Source organism: Apus apus, chromosome 3 (assembly GCF_020740795.1).
Source record: "Apus apus isolate bApuApu2 chromosome 3, bApuApu2.pri.cur, whole genome shotgun sequence".
Lineage (NCBI taxonomy): Eukaryota > Metazoa > Chordata > Aves > Apodiformes > Apodidae > Apus > Apus apus.
The window spans coordinates 75933427-75951641 of NC_067284.1; the positions used below are offsets into that span (position 1 = coordinate 75933427).

At 33.5% G+C, this 18215-nt stretch overlaps 1 protein-coding gene across 1 annotated transcript in view; it reads right to left on the reverse strand.

The window, feature by feature from the left end:
* The window catches only part of DNAH8 (dynein axonemal heavy chain 8), a 132861-nt gene that overhangs the window by 37159 nt on the left and 77487 nt on the right, over positions 1–18215 (reverse strand). Inside the window, exons 56-68 of the mRNA XM_051615043.1 lie at positions 16307–16429; positions 14493–14706; positions 13842–13951; positions 13116–13279; positions 10969–11161; positions 10420–10542; positions 8593–8723; positions 8074–8227; positions 7437–7601; positions 6650–6876; positions 6144–6262; positions 2135–2238; positions 350–526 (exon numbers count right to left, since the gene is read on the reverse strand). Of these exons, the coding sequence (XP_051471003.1) occupies positions 350–526; positions 2135–2238; positions 6144–6262; positions 6650–6876; positions 7437–7601; positions 8074–8227; positions 8593–8723; positions 10420–10542; positions 10969–11161; positions 13116–13279; positions 13842–13951; positions 14493–14706; positions 16307–16429 (2004 nt within the window). The remainder of the gene's footprint in view (positions 1–349; positions 527–2134; positions 2239–6143; positions 6263–6649; positions 6877–7436; positions 7602–8073; positions 8228–8592; positions 8724–10419; positions 10543–10968; positions 11162–13115; positions 13280–13841; positions 13952–14492; positions 14707–16306; positions 16430–18215) is intronic.

Here is an 18215-nt window from a genome sequence, read left to right on the forward strand (position 1 = left end):
CTTAAAAAAAGGATACCACTAGTTAAGTATGAAGAAAAAACATTATTTTAGCACAAGAAGTATTCCCTTCAGTTCCGATAACAGATATTCTAAACGCTCATAGAACTTTTGGAAATATTTATACCTTCATCATGATAAAATATTAGGATGCAAGCAGAAAAATAATACTATAAAATAATCTCTATGTGACACAAAATGACAACTTCATCCAAGACATGACCACTAACTATGAAGAGCTGGTGACAGCAAGTCAAAACCAAGCGACAACTGTATGTCGGTGGCTCTAGCCTTCCTTTCACAGGTGACCCAAATAGTACTAAAGTAATCAAAAGGTAAGAATTTTATTCACATTCAATGCAGCTTCTGCTTCTTCTAATGCTGGTTTAGCTGCCTCCAGTTTTCTCTCTGCTTTCATTTTTTCTACATCGATTTCATCTACGATTTTTTGTGCTTTGTCTTTTACGCCCTGGACTTCATTTTTTACTTTAGATGCAGCTTCAGCACTTACTGTGACTTCTGCTAGTACCTAGAACAGATATTAAACACATAAAATGTATAAATCAAAGAGGTGGAACAAATTACTAAGTTCTCAGACAGAAAAATAGATACATAAAGGCTATTACACAGAAAAATATAAAGCTACCCTTAACTATATCTGGCATTATATATAATTATGGAATTAAAATTAATATAATTTACAGGATCCTCACAAAGAAATATCATATGAGTCTCTCAGCTGGAGTTGGAGAGTAAAAAATCAATTATTTCTGTAATGGGTACAAGACCATTTAGTGGCTTTTTAAGCCAGTTCATCCTATGGTGGATTTTCATCCTATTTGAACCTATATTTTCTCAATACAATAAGTTTATGCTTTTTTAAATTACAATTCTGCAGATAAAAATAGAATTAGAAAAACAAAGAATATGAACAATATTACACATAGTTTCAATAAATATTTATTCTTTTATTATCTGTCCAAACATCTTCTACTTCTTAGGATTCATAAGTAGTGCCCTGTTGAAAAAGGTGACAATGAAGTTGCTACATGAATGACTGCCACAGAGCTTTTTAAAAATGTACATCAAATATAAATATTAAACAAAGCTAACTCTACCAGCCTATCTATCATACTCCTGAAATATGAGAAATATAATTTCATCCCTTTCTGTCATAATTTTATCTCTTAGGAGATTAAAGGCTTTGAAGAATGCTTGTAGTCCCTTAGCCATCACTGGACAAAATTATTATATTAAATATGCACAGTCATAGCATTGATATATCTTTTGGTGCCTTTTAGCAGGGCCTATTGAGATAGAACAGGGGGTAATGGTTTTAAACTCAAAGAGAGTAGACTTAGACTAGATTAAAGCAAGGAAAAATTTTACATGAGTGTTGAAAAACACTGGAACAGGCTGCCTGGAAAGGTGATAGATGGAAACATTCTGGGATCCCTGGAAACATTCAAGGCCAGGTTGATAGGGCTCTGAGCAACCTCATCTAGTTGAAGATGTTCCTGCTCCCTGCAGGGGGTTGGATTAGATGACCTTTAAAGGTTCCTTCCAGTCCAGACTGCTCTATCATCTTTCACAAAATGGAATACCTATATTAATACATTCCCTAATATACCTTTCCAGAGAATAATTTTGGAAACTAGATTTGTACCAGACCACCAGTCTCATCAACAATCAGACACTTAATTCATGTAAAAGTCAAAATATGAAGCTGAACTGTGATTAACTTTTTCCTAAGGGATTTTAAAATAGTAAAGTCCCATTAGCAACTGTTAACTTCTTATCTGCAATTAAGTGCGCATATAACCCCAAATCTAACAAACACCAATCAAACACATACAAAAAAAATGAAACAAAAATGAAACCTGATACTTAAATATGGGTGAGAAATGGCAGGAGAAAAAGACAGGCACTTAACCTCTATTGCAATCTTAAAATACCTCACATTCAGAAGCAAATGAATCAACCCGCTACAGAGAGAGGAGTGAAACCCCAGTTTAGACCACCATGCACACTTTTTGGCCTGTACAAATTATGAGAAAATTCTGCAATAACACTTTATTTCACTATATATCCTGGTGCTAATCTGCTGCCTTTTGCTATGTAACACTCCAGTACTTACTTTGTCTGCCTTAGCAGATGCCACAGCCAGTTCTTTCTCCTTAACGGCCAAGTCCTTAGAGAGTTTAGCAACAGATTCACTGGCCTCCATCAGCTTAGCCAGACCTATTGAGTAAAAGATAAACTTCAGAAAAATGGAAACTATTTTTTTCCTAGTTAGATAATTCAATCTAGCTCTAGATTGTACCTTGTATTCTCATTAAAACCTGTGTAAAGGACAGAAAATGGGTTTAAGCAGTGTATCATGATTGTGCTTACTGTTCGCTTTTCATTTAAATACACAAGGTGCAAAACTATTATAAAGAAGCTTGATTATTCAAAAAAGAAATCCATAATTCCTACTTATAGTTTGTTATAGCTGTAAACAGTAACTAAAGAGTATAGCTGAAATATTGCCTGCAATATAATATATCCTAATGGTCATTATATTGAGCTCTCAAAAAAATATTTATGTCAAGGATATGTTGTGTCATAAAGTCACAGGGCAATCAGAAAATTAGACTGATACTCCATTTGTATCATTGCATGAGGAAATTACATAAACATTATGATCCATTACTGCCTTCCAATAGGGAGTTCATTATAGAGAGAAGTAGAAAGAAGTGGAGCCACCAAAAGTAGACTCACAGGTCACCGCAAGATTACACCCTTGAGCTCCTGCATAAATTGAGTTTACTTTCATTTGACCCAGGTGAAAGACAGTGCAAAAAGGCACAAGAAAGCATCTGCACCTACCTGGCTTAGGGCCATTCCTGTACACAGAAACAGTTCATCCTTACACTAACAGCTCTCCAGAAAGAGATTAGTTTGCTCCCTCTATAATTATCCAGTCATTCCCATGCATCCGTGCATTCTTTTCTTCTCTCCTCTCTTGCTCATGGATTTGAGCACAGATCTTTGGCTGTTACTGAGCTCCACATTGAACACTGAAGACTCTCTAGCCTCTCCTCTCCATCACTGAATCTTGAAGTCTTACCACTTGTGTGGAAGCATTCCCCCTATCTCCCTCTCTTCTGAAGGGCTAGAGTCAGAGCACACTTCAGTTACTCATTTGATGTACAAGGTTTCTCTGATGTGTCTCCACTTTTCCCACATTTCACACAGATAAACATTCTCTCCTAGCACATCTTGTTCTTATGAAACAGCTGCCTCATGATCAGGCTACTGTCATCCTAAAGGCTCTTGTTATTCCTTGCCAAAAGACAGGTTATTTTGCCACTCCCAAAAAAGGAAGTTCAAAGGTATATTCCCTGAAAGATGTTGACTGGGAAACAAGCGAAATGTTTTAGAATGTTTCTTTTTCCCAGATATAATCCACTTTCTAAAATACTCTGAGTGATAGAGGTCCGTACAGGCTAGCTTTCTACCCCCACCTTCCACTCCTCTGACAGCAATATCCAAAATGGTTGTTATTTTAGTTTACTGTAAAAAATGTTCTGAAAGAGAAGCTATGAAAGGGAAGTGATTCCTTTTGCTGTGTTAGCTTTCCCTGCTATAATCCTAGAGTGAGAAGAAAGGTTAACAAAGAACTGGAATACATAAAACAAGAAGAACTGAAGAATTTCTGTTTTAAACAAGAAACCTTTATAGCTACCTCAGGTCCCCTGCGTACTTCCAATCACAAGAAACATTACAATAGTACCATGTCAGTGGCTTTTTTTAGTGCTTGTCATAAAAAATGCCTGATGTAGGCATCAGAAACAGGAAGAGTATTTTTCAAAGGGATATGTAGAACTCCATGTAAGAACCCTATGGATATCAGCTGCAACTTATCTAAAGCAAGTTTAAAAGGCACCATTTATTTTGATTCCATGGAAAGAATAAAAGTAATTTTTATCCTTGTCCATGTATTTTGCACTTGTCTGAATGATGGCTGCAGAAAAGTAGAGCGTATAGAAAAATTACAAAAATCTTTATAAAATAATAAACCACAGTACTTTTAGCACCTCAAGGATGTAATTTCTGTCAATTTTAATTGGCAGGAGATCTAGCAAAAAGTTGCTCAAATGGATAACATGCTCACTTTGTCAAAGCTAAACAGAAGACTTCTTGCAGAACCACAGTTCTACATGAAAAGTCATTATCTACACATATGGTGCTCTATAAGGGATTCCCCAAATGGATTCTGAGAGAAGACACAAGATGTTAACCATTCAGAAATCATTCTAATTGTCATTGAATCTCAGTTTTCCCCTCATCTCTTTTACAAGATTTTTCACCCAAAGTGACAGAAGATATTACTTCTATCTTCCAAAATATGTTCCTCATATAGATACTACAGTGTAGACAAGTAGACTTTTAGTGTGCTTGAGCTAGAGACATTTCTAGAAATCAGTATTGACGTATTTCTTACTTCCTCATTTCTTTGCTGCTTTACAAGCATCTTGAATTGACCCAGACATTATTACATATAGAAAAACGATTTCAACAAGGAGATGAAAAGAGCAATGTTATCTCAGCTGAGTTTGATAACATAAAATTTAAATCCCGTATCTGGATACTCTCCTAACAAACTGAAACAACTTTCAAAGTTAATTATTTTAACATTCTACATCTTTTTGACATTAAATGATAAAAGACTAAGGAATGGATGTGTGAGGCAGTAGTTAAGTAATTAATAACAAACTTATTGAGAAAGTTCCTTCGGATGCAGCAAACAGTGGAGCATATTTGGAGTCAGGGATGACCAATATTTTTGTCATTTTGTAATACACCTTCTCTATGCAAGTGAAACTACTGAGAATATTTTCTTATTGGCATGAGTACTGCTCACAAACTGACAGCCATGATTTTCTGAGCACCAGAGATGTAAAGATCCCGCAGTAGAAGATGTACCTGTACATAGTAATCTGTACATGATCACTTTGTTTTGAAGACCATGTAAGGAATTAGCAACAAAATCAAGTCAGAGGCTAGGAAAATCTACTCATGACATTTTCTTGGCAGTGCTGAAGCTACTTAAGTTACTTCTTCTGAATTGTTTTTAAAAATAGAAGTACTGGAGAAAGAACACACACCACATCCCATCCCCACCCCCTAAAATCATTAAGCCTCTCAGACTCTAATCTCATCTCTCAAGCAGGACTTCTCATAAATTCAGATTTCTAGAAATGGCAACAGATCCATAAAGGAAAATTTCCATAATGTGAAAATATCGAGTATGACTTACTACTCTACAGTCCATTCTAATTCAGCAGTTTGTGAATAAACAAACATCTACACATTCTTATTCTATTCTTTTCTTCATGTGAAGTGTATCAGTTGCATTGTTAAAAATTGTCTAAATGCTATATACTTTTACCTTTGTATGAATAAGCTTATCGTGTAGAATTATCTATTCTGTTAGACTGATAGACAGCTTCTTTTCCCATAAAACCCAAGTTTCCTAAGCTGTTAGTTGCCCTGGCAGATTTACAAAAGCATTTCTAGATGTAAACTGGAGAAAACAGAAAACCAGCAATGTATTCTGAATCCATTAAATACTAATCTAAAGTAAATAATTAGGCAATTTCAAAGAGATATCCAAAATTAGAAGAATATTTCAATCACACTTTCCTGTATTTCAGATCCATAGTTATAAAATTACCATAAGCAACAGCTACTTACTCTACAGAAGAAATCTGAAATAAATCAACTGTGAAGCACTTAGATTATATAGCCAGAATTTTCATTAAAAGAAGTCCAGAAGTAAATTAACAAATGTGTTCAGAGCTACCTTTCTCTGCAGTGGTAAACCAGATGCTCTCTCTGGCTATTTTCAGGTTCTACTTTTGATTAGGAACGATAAATTGGAAATATTAGTTTAATGCTGAGATGAATGACTAAGCTGGCAGCATCTTTAAGGCATATTTGTTTGAGAATTATTGTGAGCTGGTGATAGCTGAACTGCTTGGAAATGGTCCTCCTATTCTACCCATTTTGCACAGTGATCCAGAAGAACTGATTTTAAGCGGTCACTGAAAAAAGTCTAAGATTGTTAATGGAAATTTACTTTTATCCTTCTTGCTTACCGATGTTCATACGTTCAGCTTGTTCATTAATACTCTGTAAATTCTCAGTATAAACATCTTTGTAGCCATTGATGAAAGAAAGATAGGATTTAGGTGTAACGTAAGTTCTTCTTCGAAACCTAAAACACAATATATTGGCAACTTCATCTTAGTATATATATTTTTATATGTCCAGCCACTTACTTACTTCCAATGAACCAGATTATATAAATCAAGTCTTTAATTAATTCAAAATAAAATTTCTTCAAAATGTGAAACCTTATTTCCAATTACAGTGTTTTTATACATATAAGCAATGTTACAGATTGTTGAATAACGAAAATGAAGATAATGAACTTGCAACATAATAGTAATTACTTTTCACAGCTTTTGCATATATTGATAGAGGAGATTAATTTTTGTGTTAGCCTCAAAAGACACTTATTGTTTCACATAACACAAGTTCAAAACACACTACCAGTAGTAATACTTTCAGGATTAACTATTGCATTTGTATAAAACATTACCTTTGGAAATAATTCTCACAGCTTTCTGAAACTAAATCATGAAAGAGACTCATGGCTTCCACTACTTGTGTTTTAACTGATGGAGAGCAGACCATATTGTATTCTGAAAGTAAATAACTGGCTACAGCTAAAAGAGCTTCTCTGGGCCATCGGCTGAACCAATCTATGGTGCACCCTGATATAAGACCAGGAAATTTCAAAGATCGTGCACGGAACTTCTCTCCAACCTAAAGAGAGTAAATGTTAATTTACAATATGATACCTAATAGGTTGATAAAAATATTTAATTAATATTAAAAAACCTAAATAATCTTATTTTTTTTTCTTGCTAATCTTCTGCTTAGAACACCCCACACAGTTTTTTCTTTTATATAAGTATCTAGCTAATTTCCAACATTCAATAGTTTATTAAATGTAAAAAAAGAATGACAAATAAATGTTTCTTAATATTTGAAAATTTCTATTAACTCACTGTAGTTTCCATTCAATTCTGCCTTTCAAGTAACAAAGAATTTCACAGATACATTTTATTGTATGCATTATGAAAGAATATGTCAGGAAGAAAAAAATAAAAAATACTTCAACATGTAAAAAAAGTATTTAATTTTAAAGTATTTTAAGTTCTGTCAACTCTACTCCTATTATCTTAGCAATTATAAACAGACTTCAGCCTTTTTATAAATATTTAAATCTACTTTAAAAATATAAAGCTTGAATAACCCTGACACACCTTGCATGATAATTTGCTAATGCAAATAGGGAAAACAGATGTGAAGAAAAAACTTACTGGAGAAAAACAGAGGATAACATGTAAGTTCTTCTTTGCCCGAGTTAAAAAATACTCATAAAGATTATCAAAGGTTGGAGGACATCGAGGCATCTCCTTTTTCATCACAGGTATTAACGCTTGGGTGATTTCGTCCAATTCATCCCGAGCAAATAAATTAGAAATCTTTACAAAAGTAAAATTAATAAGAAAATAAATTGCATGGATATAATTATTAGAGGGTTTCTAAATATTTTTATGTTTACATCTGTATCTCTCTCTCTGTATATATACAGTTTAGACACTTTAAAAAATAAATTTGTCCCTGATTTAGACTTCACGTACCTCCATTAAAGACTACGAAATCTAACTCATGAAGAGTAGAGATCCTGACTGGCCAGTGAATTCTCATTTAAGAAAGGCTACTGAATTGCCCACCATAGCTCCTTACCTTTTCCTGACTAACATTGAAATAGATGAACTCCCTATGAAGAGCACTCCTTATTTTAGAATTTGAGATATTTCTGAGTTAATAATTATTGATTCAATTTTTTTGATTATTTTTTTTACAAAAAAATGAATAGAAATAAACTAGTGGGAACAAATTCTTCAGTTTCCTGCTTCTAAAGTACATTGCCTGTCACGTTGGGCCTCTTACCTCACCTGAAGACAAGAGATTATTAATATATTCCAAAAATGACTCATCTTTTATTTCATTATCAGTGAAAATAAAAGTGATGCCTTGTCCTTCTGCTCCAGCTATTCTATACAATATTTTTAAATCATCTGACAGATTGCCTACATTATAGGATCTAGGAGGCAAAAGAAACATTACGTGTTAGTTCAAAACAACTTAGATAAAGCTATTTTCAAATTACAGTGCTTTATAAATGATAGTGCAAATATTCCTTGTAAACGCACACATTTTTGCTCAGGAATAGCTAACACATGGTCCAGCTTTTTGAGCTCAAACTTAATCCTATATTGTATACAAACCAGATAAGAATTTATTGTGTCCCACATTTTTAAACAGTGACAAAATGAAAAACAAAAACAACCAAAAAACCCAAAAAAATCAACAACCACCAAAAAAAGGCTGTAAAAAACATAAGGTTATGACTGTGTAAAAAGAAAACAATAGCATAAACTGGATTTATATATTTCTTGCATTTCTTACCTGGTTAAAGTGATCTGAAATATTTTATAGCCAGCAATAAAGGAGGCCAACCTTGAAAGACTCTGTTTTCCAGAACCACCAACCCCAACAAGTAAAGCATTTCCATATGATGTCCGAATTATCCTGGAAATCTATATAGAGAAATATAGAAGCAAAGCTCATTAATACATTTAAATTTAAATGTAAATGTTAATGACTAAAATTTTAAAAATATGTTATATTCAAAACTTTGTTTACTAGAGTAAAAAAAAAAAAATTATTAAAAGCATATTTCCAGAATTTTTTTTCTCTCAAAAGAGCACTTCTACATTCTTTAGGAATTTTGCACAGCTAATGAAATAGTTGCATGTACAAATATAGGATGGTTATAATTAGTTACACATAGAACTTAAACACATAAAGGGATAGATTTTAAGCTTCATTTTATGTTGAAGGTATCACCTTGAATGTGTTTAAAAATATCAGTGAGAATCTTTAGCTAGAAGAATAAACAAACTAGATTCCTAATTTTAAGTCTGAAAGACCTGGACACATTTAAACTATCATTTAGTGTCATATTCTATTTTATCTACCTTTTGCATTTCCTTTTAGATAGTTTTCTTAACAAGTCTCCCAGACAGAAACGCTAGATTAAAAATGTACTATTTTATTACTTTTACACACATCTCCTGTATATACATCACGTCTTTCTTGGTTTTATTATATGCTAGTGCATTGTAATTTTTAGATGCTGCACTTAGCTTTACTTCTTACATAAATTATGTACAAAATGGAAAAGATTGGCATTTACTTCAAGCTTTTGAATTCTATTACTTTTTTCCTTCAAATAAATTTTAGTTTTGTGTACAGTTCTTTCTAAGCCTATCCAGATAATTTCACATCTAGACTTTTATTTTAATATTAGGTATGAGAGTGACTAGACTTACTGTCACCATATTGACAGCAGGGCTCCTTTCTACCGTGCAACCATATATCCTAGATATTCTGGTCGAAACTTGCCAATGGAAATGGAGTATCAGAGATTTCTAAGGTCTTTGGAAATTCATCTAGCATCACATGAACTGTATTTTAAAATTAAATATTTTATTCTGCTTCAATGCAAAACATATAAGATAATTTACTTCACTTAAGGTTAACTAGAGAAGAACCAAATATCTCCTGTTTTGGTTTCACTGTGGCTTCTATGTGTCTTTCAGTAAAGATCAAGTTAGAGTAATTCCTGAGATAATTAACACAGCTTCTTAAATTTGAGGCATAGTGCTTCAAACATATCTCACTCTTGACCTTTTTTTTTCCCAGTGAGTTGGATTCTGATTTAGGATTAATTCTTTCCTTATATTGTCCTTTCTGAGTAGAGGTTCAACTAATTGTAAAGTGACACTTTCCTCTACCCTATAGCTGATTCTACTGCAGCCCTAATTTATATCTATTGTCATGTCTCTCATCCGATTAGATTCTACCTGACATTGTTTTAGTCATTTGTCAGGGATATATACTTTTGAAGTGTTCTCTGAATTCTTACTGGTTACAAATCATTCTCTATACAAGATAGAAATCTGCCTCCTTATGACTGCACCTTTCCTACTGAGGAAAATCTTCATACCCCTGAATACACAGAAGCTTAAACAAATGTATAAAATAATTAAAAACATGAAAACAGGTAAAATTACTGTAGCTATTTCCTAGTTCTTGAAAATTACCAGCAAAGATAGCAAGCAAGTGTGAGGATAAGAGTAGGCTTTCAGAATGTGCTCTCTAATCACAGCTCACCCCAATCGGAAACACCGCTACAACAGTTTAACTAATAAAAAAAGTAAGTTTCCAAACCTTAACAAGATGTGTCATTGCATCCTTAAAAAACACCAAATCCATAAATGATCCCCTAATATATTCATTGTACTGTCTCTGATACATTTGCAATTTTTCACAAAGAAATTCAAAGCTTGGAATCTGAAAATAAATAAATAGATAAATACATAATTCTGTAACAATCATAGGGTAGCCCTTCAGAATATAATACTGCACAGACATTTTTTCACAAACTTGAGTTCATGTATTGGCACAAGTAATGAGATTATCTTGTTAATTCACTGCATCAATTGTAGTTGGGTTTAAAGCTGAAATTTTCTGCTAATGGTGGGAAAAAAGGAACAAGGAGAACAGACATTAACAAACTACATTTATATGGCACCATTAACTTAAAATCACAAAAATGATCTATTGAATACCAACAAGAAAAATCTAGATATATGTTCACAAAAATTGTGGTATTTAACAAAACTTCATGTAATAACTAATAAAACTTGAAGAATTTAGCATATTTAATAATTAAAGGAAAACTTCAGTGCCTAGTATTTTAGGTGTAAAATGAAATACCTCCTCATAAACTTTTGGTGGTTCAAATACAAAATCTTCTGGTTCATCACCAGTTGGTTCAGGCATATCCCGTAAAAAATCTACAAAATATTGTTCACCTTGGATAACTTCTGTTAAGCCTGTATCCACATATTCCTCAATTGCTTTAATAATAGTTTCCTCAAACCAGGCTGTATCTTCAGGAGTAATAAATCTAAAAAACAGTTTTGTTTTGGTTTGGTTTTTAAAAAAATATTTCTGCACATATAGGGACAAAACCAGATAATTAAATACTAAAAAAGCTTGTAATATTTAAAAGAAAATACATATTAGGCAATAGTTACAGAAATTGATTAGGTAATATTCACAGAAATGAAACTTCCATTCTCTGAAGTGTAACAGTCAATCACATAGAACATCAGAAACCAACTTGACTTTCCATCTTTAACCCACAAGCAGTCAATGACAGATCACTTAATTTCTCAGATTAAAAAGGCTGAATGATTTCCCAAATAATCATTGCTAAGTGACCCTTATAATCTTTTAACCTACAGCAGAATAGTTATATATAGTATTATAGTATTATAGTACTGCCTATGAAACTGCAGTCAGATAAGGAATAGCTAAAGAAAGATAGCATATGTCACTACCACTTGATTTCATTTCTCTTACACCAAACCCCATAATTAAGGGGATGATATACACTATGAGATGCAACGAGAAGAAGTGATGTGCAGCACAGGCTGCAAGCAAAAGTAGTAGTGACTACATTTCATTGTTTGAACTGCATCTGCTTCCAGGTTCAAGATGGCTTTAGTACAGATCAAGATCTCTGACTATTGCAATTATCTGGAGCTATGATTCTCTGAGAAGCAATCCACAATGATACTCAGTAGTAACTGGTAAAGATAAAAGGCAAGAAACACCTCAACTGCTGAAAAAGGGAATGTCAACTTTGAACGTTAAACTGCAGAAAAAAAAATCATTTCATCTTTACTTCCTTTCCTTCTCAGTGATACATCTAAAAGGAAAATAGGACAAAAATGAAAAAGCTCTACACACCGCTCTGAGTTTTCAAATAAGACAAAGAATACTAACAAACTGTGGTATAAAGACAGACTAGATATATATTATATAGTTCATTACTGTTCATAGAGGTTCTTAGTGATGACAATATTATACTAACCCCTATGGAATCTAAAAACAGTGTGGAAGAAAAGACTGCATGACCACTCTCTCACTCTAACATATTATATGTCCATAAAAATACACACCTTCCATATATTTTTAAATTCTCCACAACAAACAAAAAAAACCAAGATCTTTTCAGCCAATGTCAGTGATATTGCTCCTAACTTTGGAGCAGAAAATAATACACTCAGAGCTTTATGATAGTTTTGCATCAGTGGGTATGATCCTAACTCTCAATTCAAATTAAACATTTTCCTTCTTTTTATATCAATATTGCTCTATTGCATGTACATCAATTGCAGGTAAACTGTAAGTTTGTATAATATACCATAATTCAGGCACTTAGAAATATCAGCCCTGTTGACTCTAGTGGGTTTGCACTGAGTAGGCTTTTTCAGATTCTAGAGAAATAATTATTAAAGTCAGCAAAAAAGTTTTTCTGGCAGCTACAGTACTACATCTAAAATTTTACAAGCCATTGAGACACTGTAAACACAAAAATATTACTGGATCTTTAACACATACATCTCATAACTGTATCTGTTTTATGAATAATTTAAAGGAGATTTAGAGGAGATGGGCCATTACTTAATCATAGGCATGTGGTGCTTATTTCTATAATGAGATCAAAACAGTAATAATATAAATTATTCTCTGTGTATAAATTTAGGATACAGTACAATCCTCCTTTTTTACAGAGGAACTGGCTGAGTGTAGCCCAAGATAAGTGAAAAACAATGTAGGTTAGAATGTAGAACATGCATAAACTCTCCATCCAGTTACTGGTCTAATCTATCCATAAGTAGCATGACATCTATGGGGATAATGCTCCAATGCAGACTGGAAGCTGGATATAAAATAAGAAAACTTTTTCATATTGTCTAATAACATTTATCATATTGAGTTTTATAGATGTATGAGCATAACTGAAGTGAACAGATAAACCTACTAAATCTAAAATGCTATAGTTATTATACCTGTCAGAAATTACTCTGCTACATTCATGTTTAAAAAGTTTTAGAAGGACAGTGCTGTTGATGCATTCTTCTGCTTTTATAGTTAACATTCCTTGCCAAATTCTAGAAAGGTCTCGAAGGTTGAAGATATAGTGGAACTTAGATGGTGTAGGCAACATCTTTGTCTAAAGAAAAATATTGTTAATAATCAAAATCTGTAACATTTAGAGGGAATAAAGAATAATATATATTGCAATTTTTTAATTAATAATAAATACAAAATATGAAAATAACTAAACTAATTTTTTATACATAATACCATGGCCAAACTCTTTCTAAGAAGTCACCCAAAATATCTCATTTATTTGGAAGCAGATTCTAGTGGTAAATGTAAAACCCCAGCTCTTATAACATGTAATTATACTATATGTTGCTGTGGGCTTTATAAATTAAAACCTAAAATATTTTAAAGAATTTAATTTCCTGTTCCTTAGCTACAGTGATGACAGCTTTGGGTAACATGAATAAAGCTATAGGAATGAATGGACCGATATTTTCATTCACCTGTCTTGTATACTTAAATCTGTTCTTTTTTCCAGATTGTATGCCCCAAACTTTCTTAGCCCATGTATCCCCTGTTATTTTTTTTGTTGTTCTTATAGATCTGCTCTTAAGGAATATGTGCCTAATTTACACTAAGTACTCTGTTCAGACTGATGATGGCAAAACTTTCCCAGTGATTTCTACCTTTGTCCACTGCCACAATATTCTGCCTGTTGGGATCAATTTTTTCACCATATCACATACTTCAGGGCTGAAATCTCTACATGAATGAAAGTATCCACAGCCAATAACACCTGAAAAGAAAAAACTCAATATAAAATCTCAAGCTGTAGGATAAAATAAGGTAGGTAGTGAACAAGATATGTAAGTACTCATTTAAAACATTACTTTGCTTTTAAATTATAGATGAAATAATTTTGTCCCTCTCTTGCCCATGGCTTTCCTGACCAGGTGTAGAAACAACTGTCAGCAACTGCTGGCTTTTAACCATATACTGTATTGATAAAGTTAACAGAATTGAGAACTTCAGCCACAGAGGACATTTAACACAGTGCAGACGTGGAATGGTAATCAACATAGTAATAGGAGTGCTCGTATTTTTCCAGAAAATGCCATTACTTTCTTATTATTTATTTTGCTTGTCCAAAATTAGAAAGACAAGCATTGAAAAGGGTTACTTTACCTTCCACGGCAATATTTTTGGTGTAACTTCAGTTTTTTCCCTGGAAGCATTGTGAATTTGCATGACAAAAGTGAAAAAGAGAATGTACTTTTATACATTTTTAAGTCAAATATGAAAAAAAAACCTTTTACTAAAAGAAGAGAAAGAAGTACCGAAAATTTTGTCTATGGATGCATTGGATGGCAATGTGCAATTGAATACAGAAAACTGCCTTTTTAAACGCTGGGGAATATCGTTACGGCCTCCTCCAGGATGTATCATTGCTGCTATTAATTGTACATCTACAATTGTAGTGAAGTCTCCAGGTTTATCCAAGCTGTACATTCCTCTCATTTCCATCATCTGACGAACAATTTCATTTGTTACCTGTAATTTTATATAACTTGTATAAATTAGAAAGTCTAAAGAGAAAAGAAGAAAACATACTTTGATAATTTAATTTCTTCTTGCAACTCTACTTCTAAATTCTAGAGAGTGGTTTTCACTTTAATCTAAATCCAGATTAAACTGACTTCCTTAGTCATATGGGACATCTTGGTTTACATAATTTCAAATAGCAGGAAAATTCTTTCAGAGCTGTATTACCATATAATATCAACAAAATATGTTTGTATTCCTTATAACTAAAGAAAGTTAAGGTGACAAACTAGAAAAAAAAAATCGGTTTATTCCATATTTTGCTGCTGGACGTGCAGCTCCAGATGTTCAAACTATGCTTGTGAATTCTCCCTTGGGCCTCCTTTGAAGCAATGCAGCTAATTGTTTTTTGAAACAGGATGCTGTTTATTCTGAAAAGGTTATGCACTCCACATTCCACTCTACAGCACCTGAATGGATCAGGAGGTGACAGAGTTTGCCCCCACAGAAACCGCTCCAGTGATATTCAGCAAGCTTTATGTGCTCACAAACCCCAACAAAGCCACTTGGTAGACAAGAAGGCACTTGATGACAAACAACATTTCAGCAATGTCTTGGGGCCCTGATGAAAGATGGACTGGAGGTCCTTCCATAATGGTGATCCTTCCAATTATTCAACACTGCCTGGGCCTGTGAGGGCTTTGCCTCAAACACATCAACTTCTGTTCTACATTATGATCAAGCAGCAGAGTGTTGTGGGCTATTCAATATTAGTTTCAACTTTTAAAAGAAATTAAAGTTCTCTTAAGTGAGAGCAAATGACGCAACCCAAAGAACTGAGATATACTGGTGTTTAAGTAGAAGGCCGGGTCCCCTCTTCAGAGACACTAAATAAATATGCTTGACCTCCATTTTGACAAAAAGCCAGCTTTCTGAATTGGAGGAAGTATTCAGTCTACAGAGACTCACTTATATCCATACTGCCACTTAAACATGTGTCCAAGCCTGCTGTCACAACCAGACCTACCATTTGCACTGTTAACAAACCAGCTCAATGCCATGAGCAGCCTTATCCCAAAATGTGAACCTCACAGAAGTCAGAGAGCCTGAGCATTCAAAACTGCAAAGAGGCCCCAGGCTTCTCATTTGCTGTTTAGTCTGAGCAATCAAAAAAAAATTAATGGTAAACATACTTGACCTTTATCTTAGAACAGGTATTCCAGAAGACGTAGCATCCTGACTATCCTTGGACAAAGCCTTCATTACTTTATCCAAGGTATCACATTTTCATTTTGGAGAAAGTTTGGTTACTGTTGCTCTCAAATTACTGCCAATCTTGAAATTAATATTACAGTACAGTGATGCTTTATTTGGTTTTACAAAAATATGAGAAAGTGGAGATAATGTATGATATAACACCATTATACTATATGTCTCTCCAGTAAATCTAATTTGCTCCATTTTTCTTCATCAATGCACCATAATTAGAAAGCAAATCCAATACTTAATTAAATACCGAGGAAGTTCACTTGTTCCCATGTATGTTAAAAAAAAACATAAGAAGTGCAACAATTTGAGAATATGTCACATTTGCTAAAAAACAGCTTACCTGATCTCCCCATTCATTGATAACTGGCATATTGATATCATCAATAAAAACTGTCATTTTTCTGCCTCCAGGAGGTCCATAAGTACTTCCAACACGTTTGTCCACAAAGCTCTCTATCGCCCTCTAAAAAGAAAGTTTCTGTTTTGCATCTAAAGCAAAAATACTTAAAATGCATTGTTAAAAGATGTGTTACATATTGCTTTCTGCTACAGCGCTAATCCAGTGATTTTCCCTTTTTGTTAGTAGCTTCATCTCCGATTCATCATTATGGAACCTTGTTATCCTGTTCATCACACTCACTCCAGTGCAAGTTCCCAGCCTTAGGATTCTGTCCTGCAACCCACCTCTGTCTATCAGAGAAGTTTCAAAAAAAGTTTTCAAACTTAGAAATTACTATTTCACTATCAGCATTGAAGCCAATTATTACCATGAAGTCACCAAGCTAAAATGACATTAATTATATTATGACATATTATCTCTATATGAAAGACTACATCATCTTCTGAACTGTATTTCAGTCTTCAAACATGTCAAGATCACTGCAAGAGAAAGTGCTCTAAGTAAAGAAAAATAACAGATCAGAAGCTGTGAACTCTGTTGCTGTTTCCCCCCCCCCCCCCCGCCTTGCTCCACAAATAAGTGATAGTGGGAAGATACAGCACACATAATTTGAGAAATGAAGAATTAATAAAAATGTTAATAACTGTAAGCAAGCTAGAATATCAACAAGCAGAATATTATTTTCATTAACTGAATGCAGCATAATTTTAATATTTTACTTACTTAGAAATGCACTTAAAAATCTCCCTTCCAAAAGGTAGCTTTGGAGAGGAATGCAATCTGATTTCAGAGAGTTTGTCATGAACTGTTTGAAAATTATTATTGCTTTGGATTTCTCTGAGCTAAGCTCAATTGTTTTATATTTGAAGTACAACTGCAGACCATCCTGAGGCAACTTAGATTCCTTTTACAAGGATTTCCCAGATGCCTTGTAAGCTAAGTAATACAGTATTTTAAAATTTAGGTTGCAAAAATCTTTTAAGACTGAGTTTTCAACTAAATAAGAAACAGGATGCAATAGATAAATAAGACATGGATATGTAACTGAAATAAATCTTCAAAGACCTACAGTTTCACAGTCTTTCTAAAGGTACTTGGAAGAAAAAAAGTCAGGAAAAAACCTTACAAGATGGTAGCAAATGTCTTCCATAGACAAATAATTTTTTTTAGTTTTACAAGCATGAGTGTAATCCTATATGAGTGAAGTGGGATGTGATGTCATAAAGATAGAAGTATTAATATTTCTTTTGGAAACAGAAAATGGAAGTTTTGTCCAGTGTTTTTGTCCTGTTTTTCAGAAGAGGAAATAATTAGCTGAACATTCTAAGATAAACATTTATAGAGCACTGTTAGCATGAATATGTCATTTTGGAGAAATGTCATTAAGGTGAAAAACAGAAACTGCTGAGAAAGAAAGTGATTATGTAAGAAATTAAGAACTTTGTAGCACATCTAACCCATCCAAAATTACCTAGTATTTCAAATATCCTCACAGAATGACGACTCAAAATTAAACCAAATAAACAAATCAACCCCAAACTATAACTATTTTGAACATGGCTTTTCCCATTGTGTAGAAGTATTTAAACTGTTTTTCTGCTACATCTCTCTCTTTTAAATTAGCAGAGTGAGCTATATATTCAGCTAGCTAGCTGAAATGACAGCGTATCTTCTGAGGTACTACAGTACTGTAGCAGAGACAAGACAAAATAAGATCTTTTCACAGACTCTCTGTACCAGAGACAAGGAAGGCTGTGTTTTGTTTTCAAGGCAGTAATGTTCCAGGAACCTATAATACACTAAGTAAAGGACACTGAGACAGGGATACTGACTGTTCAAATAATCTTGC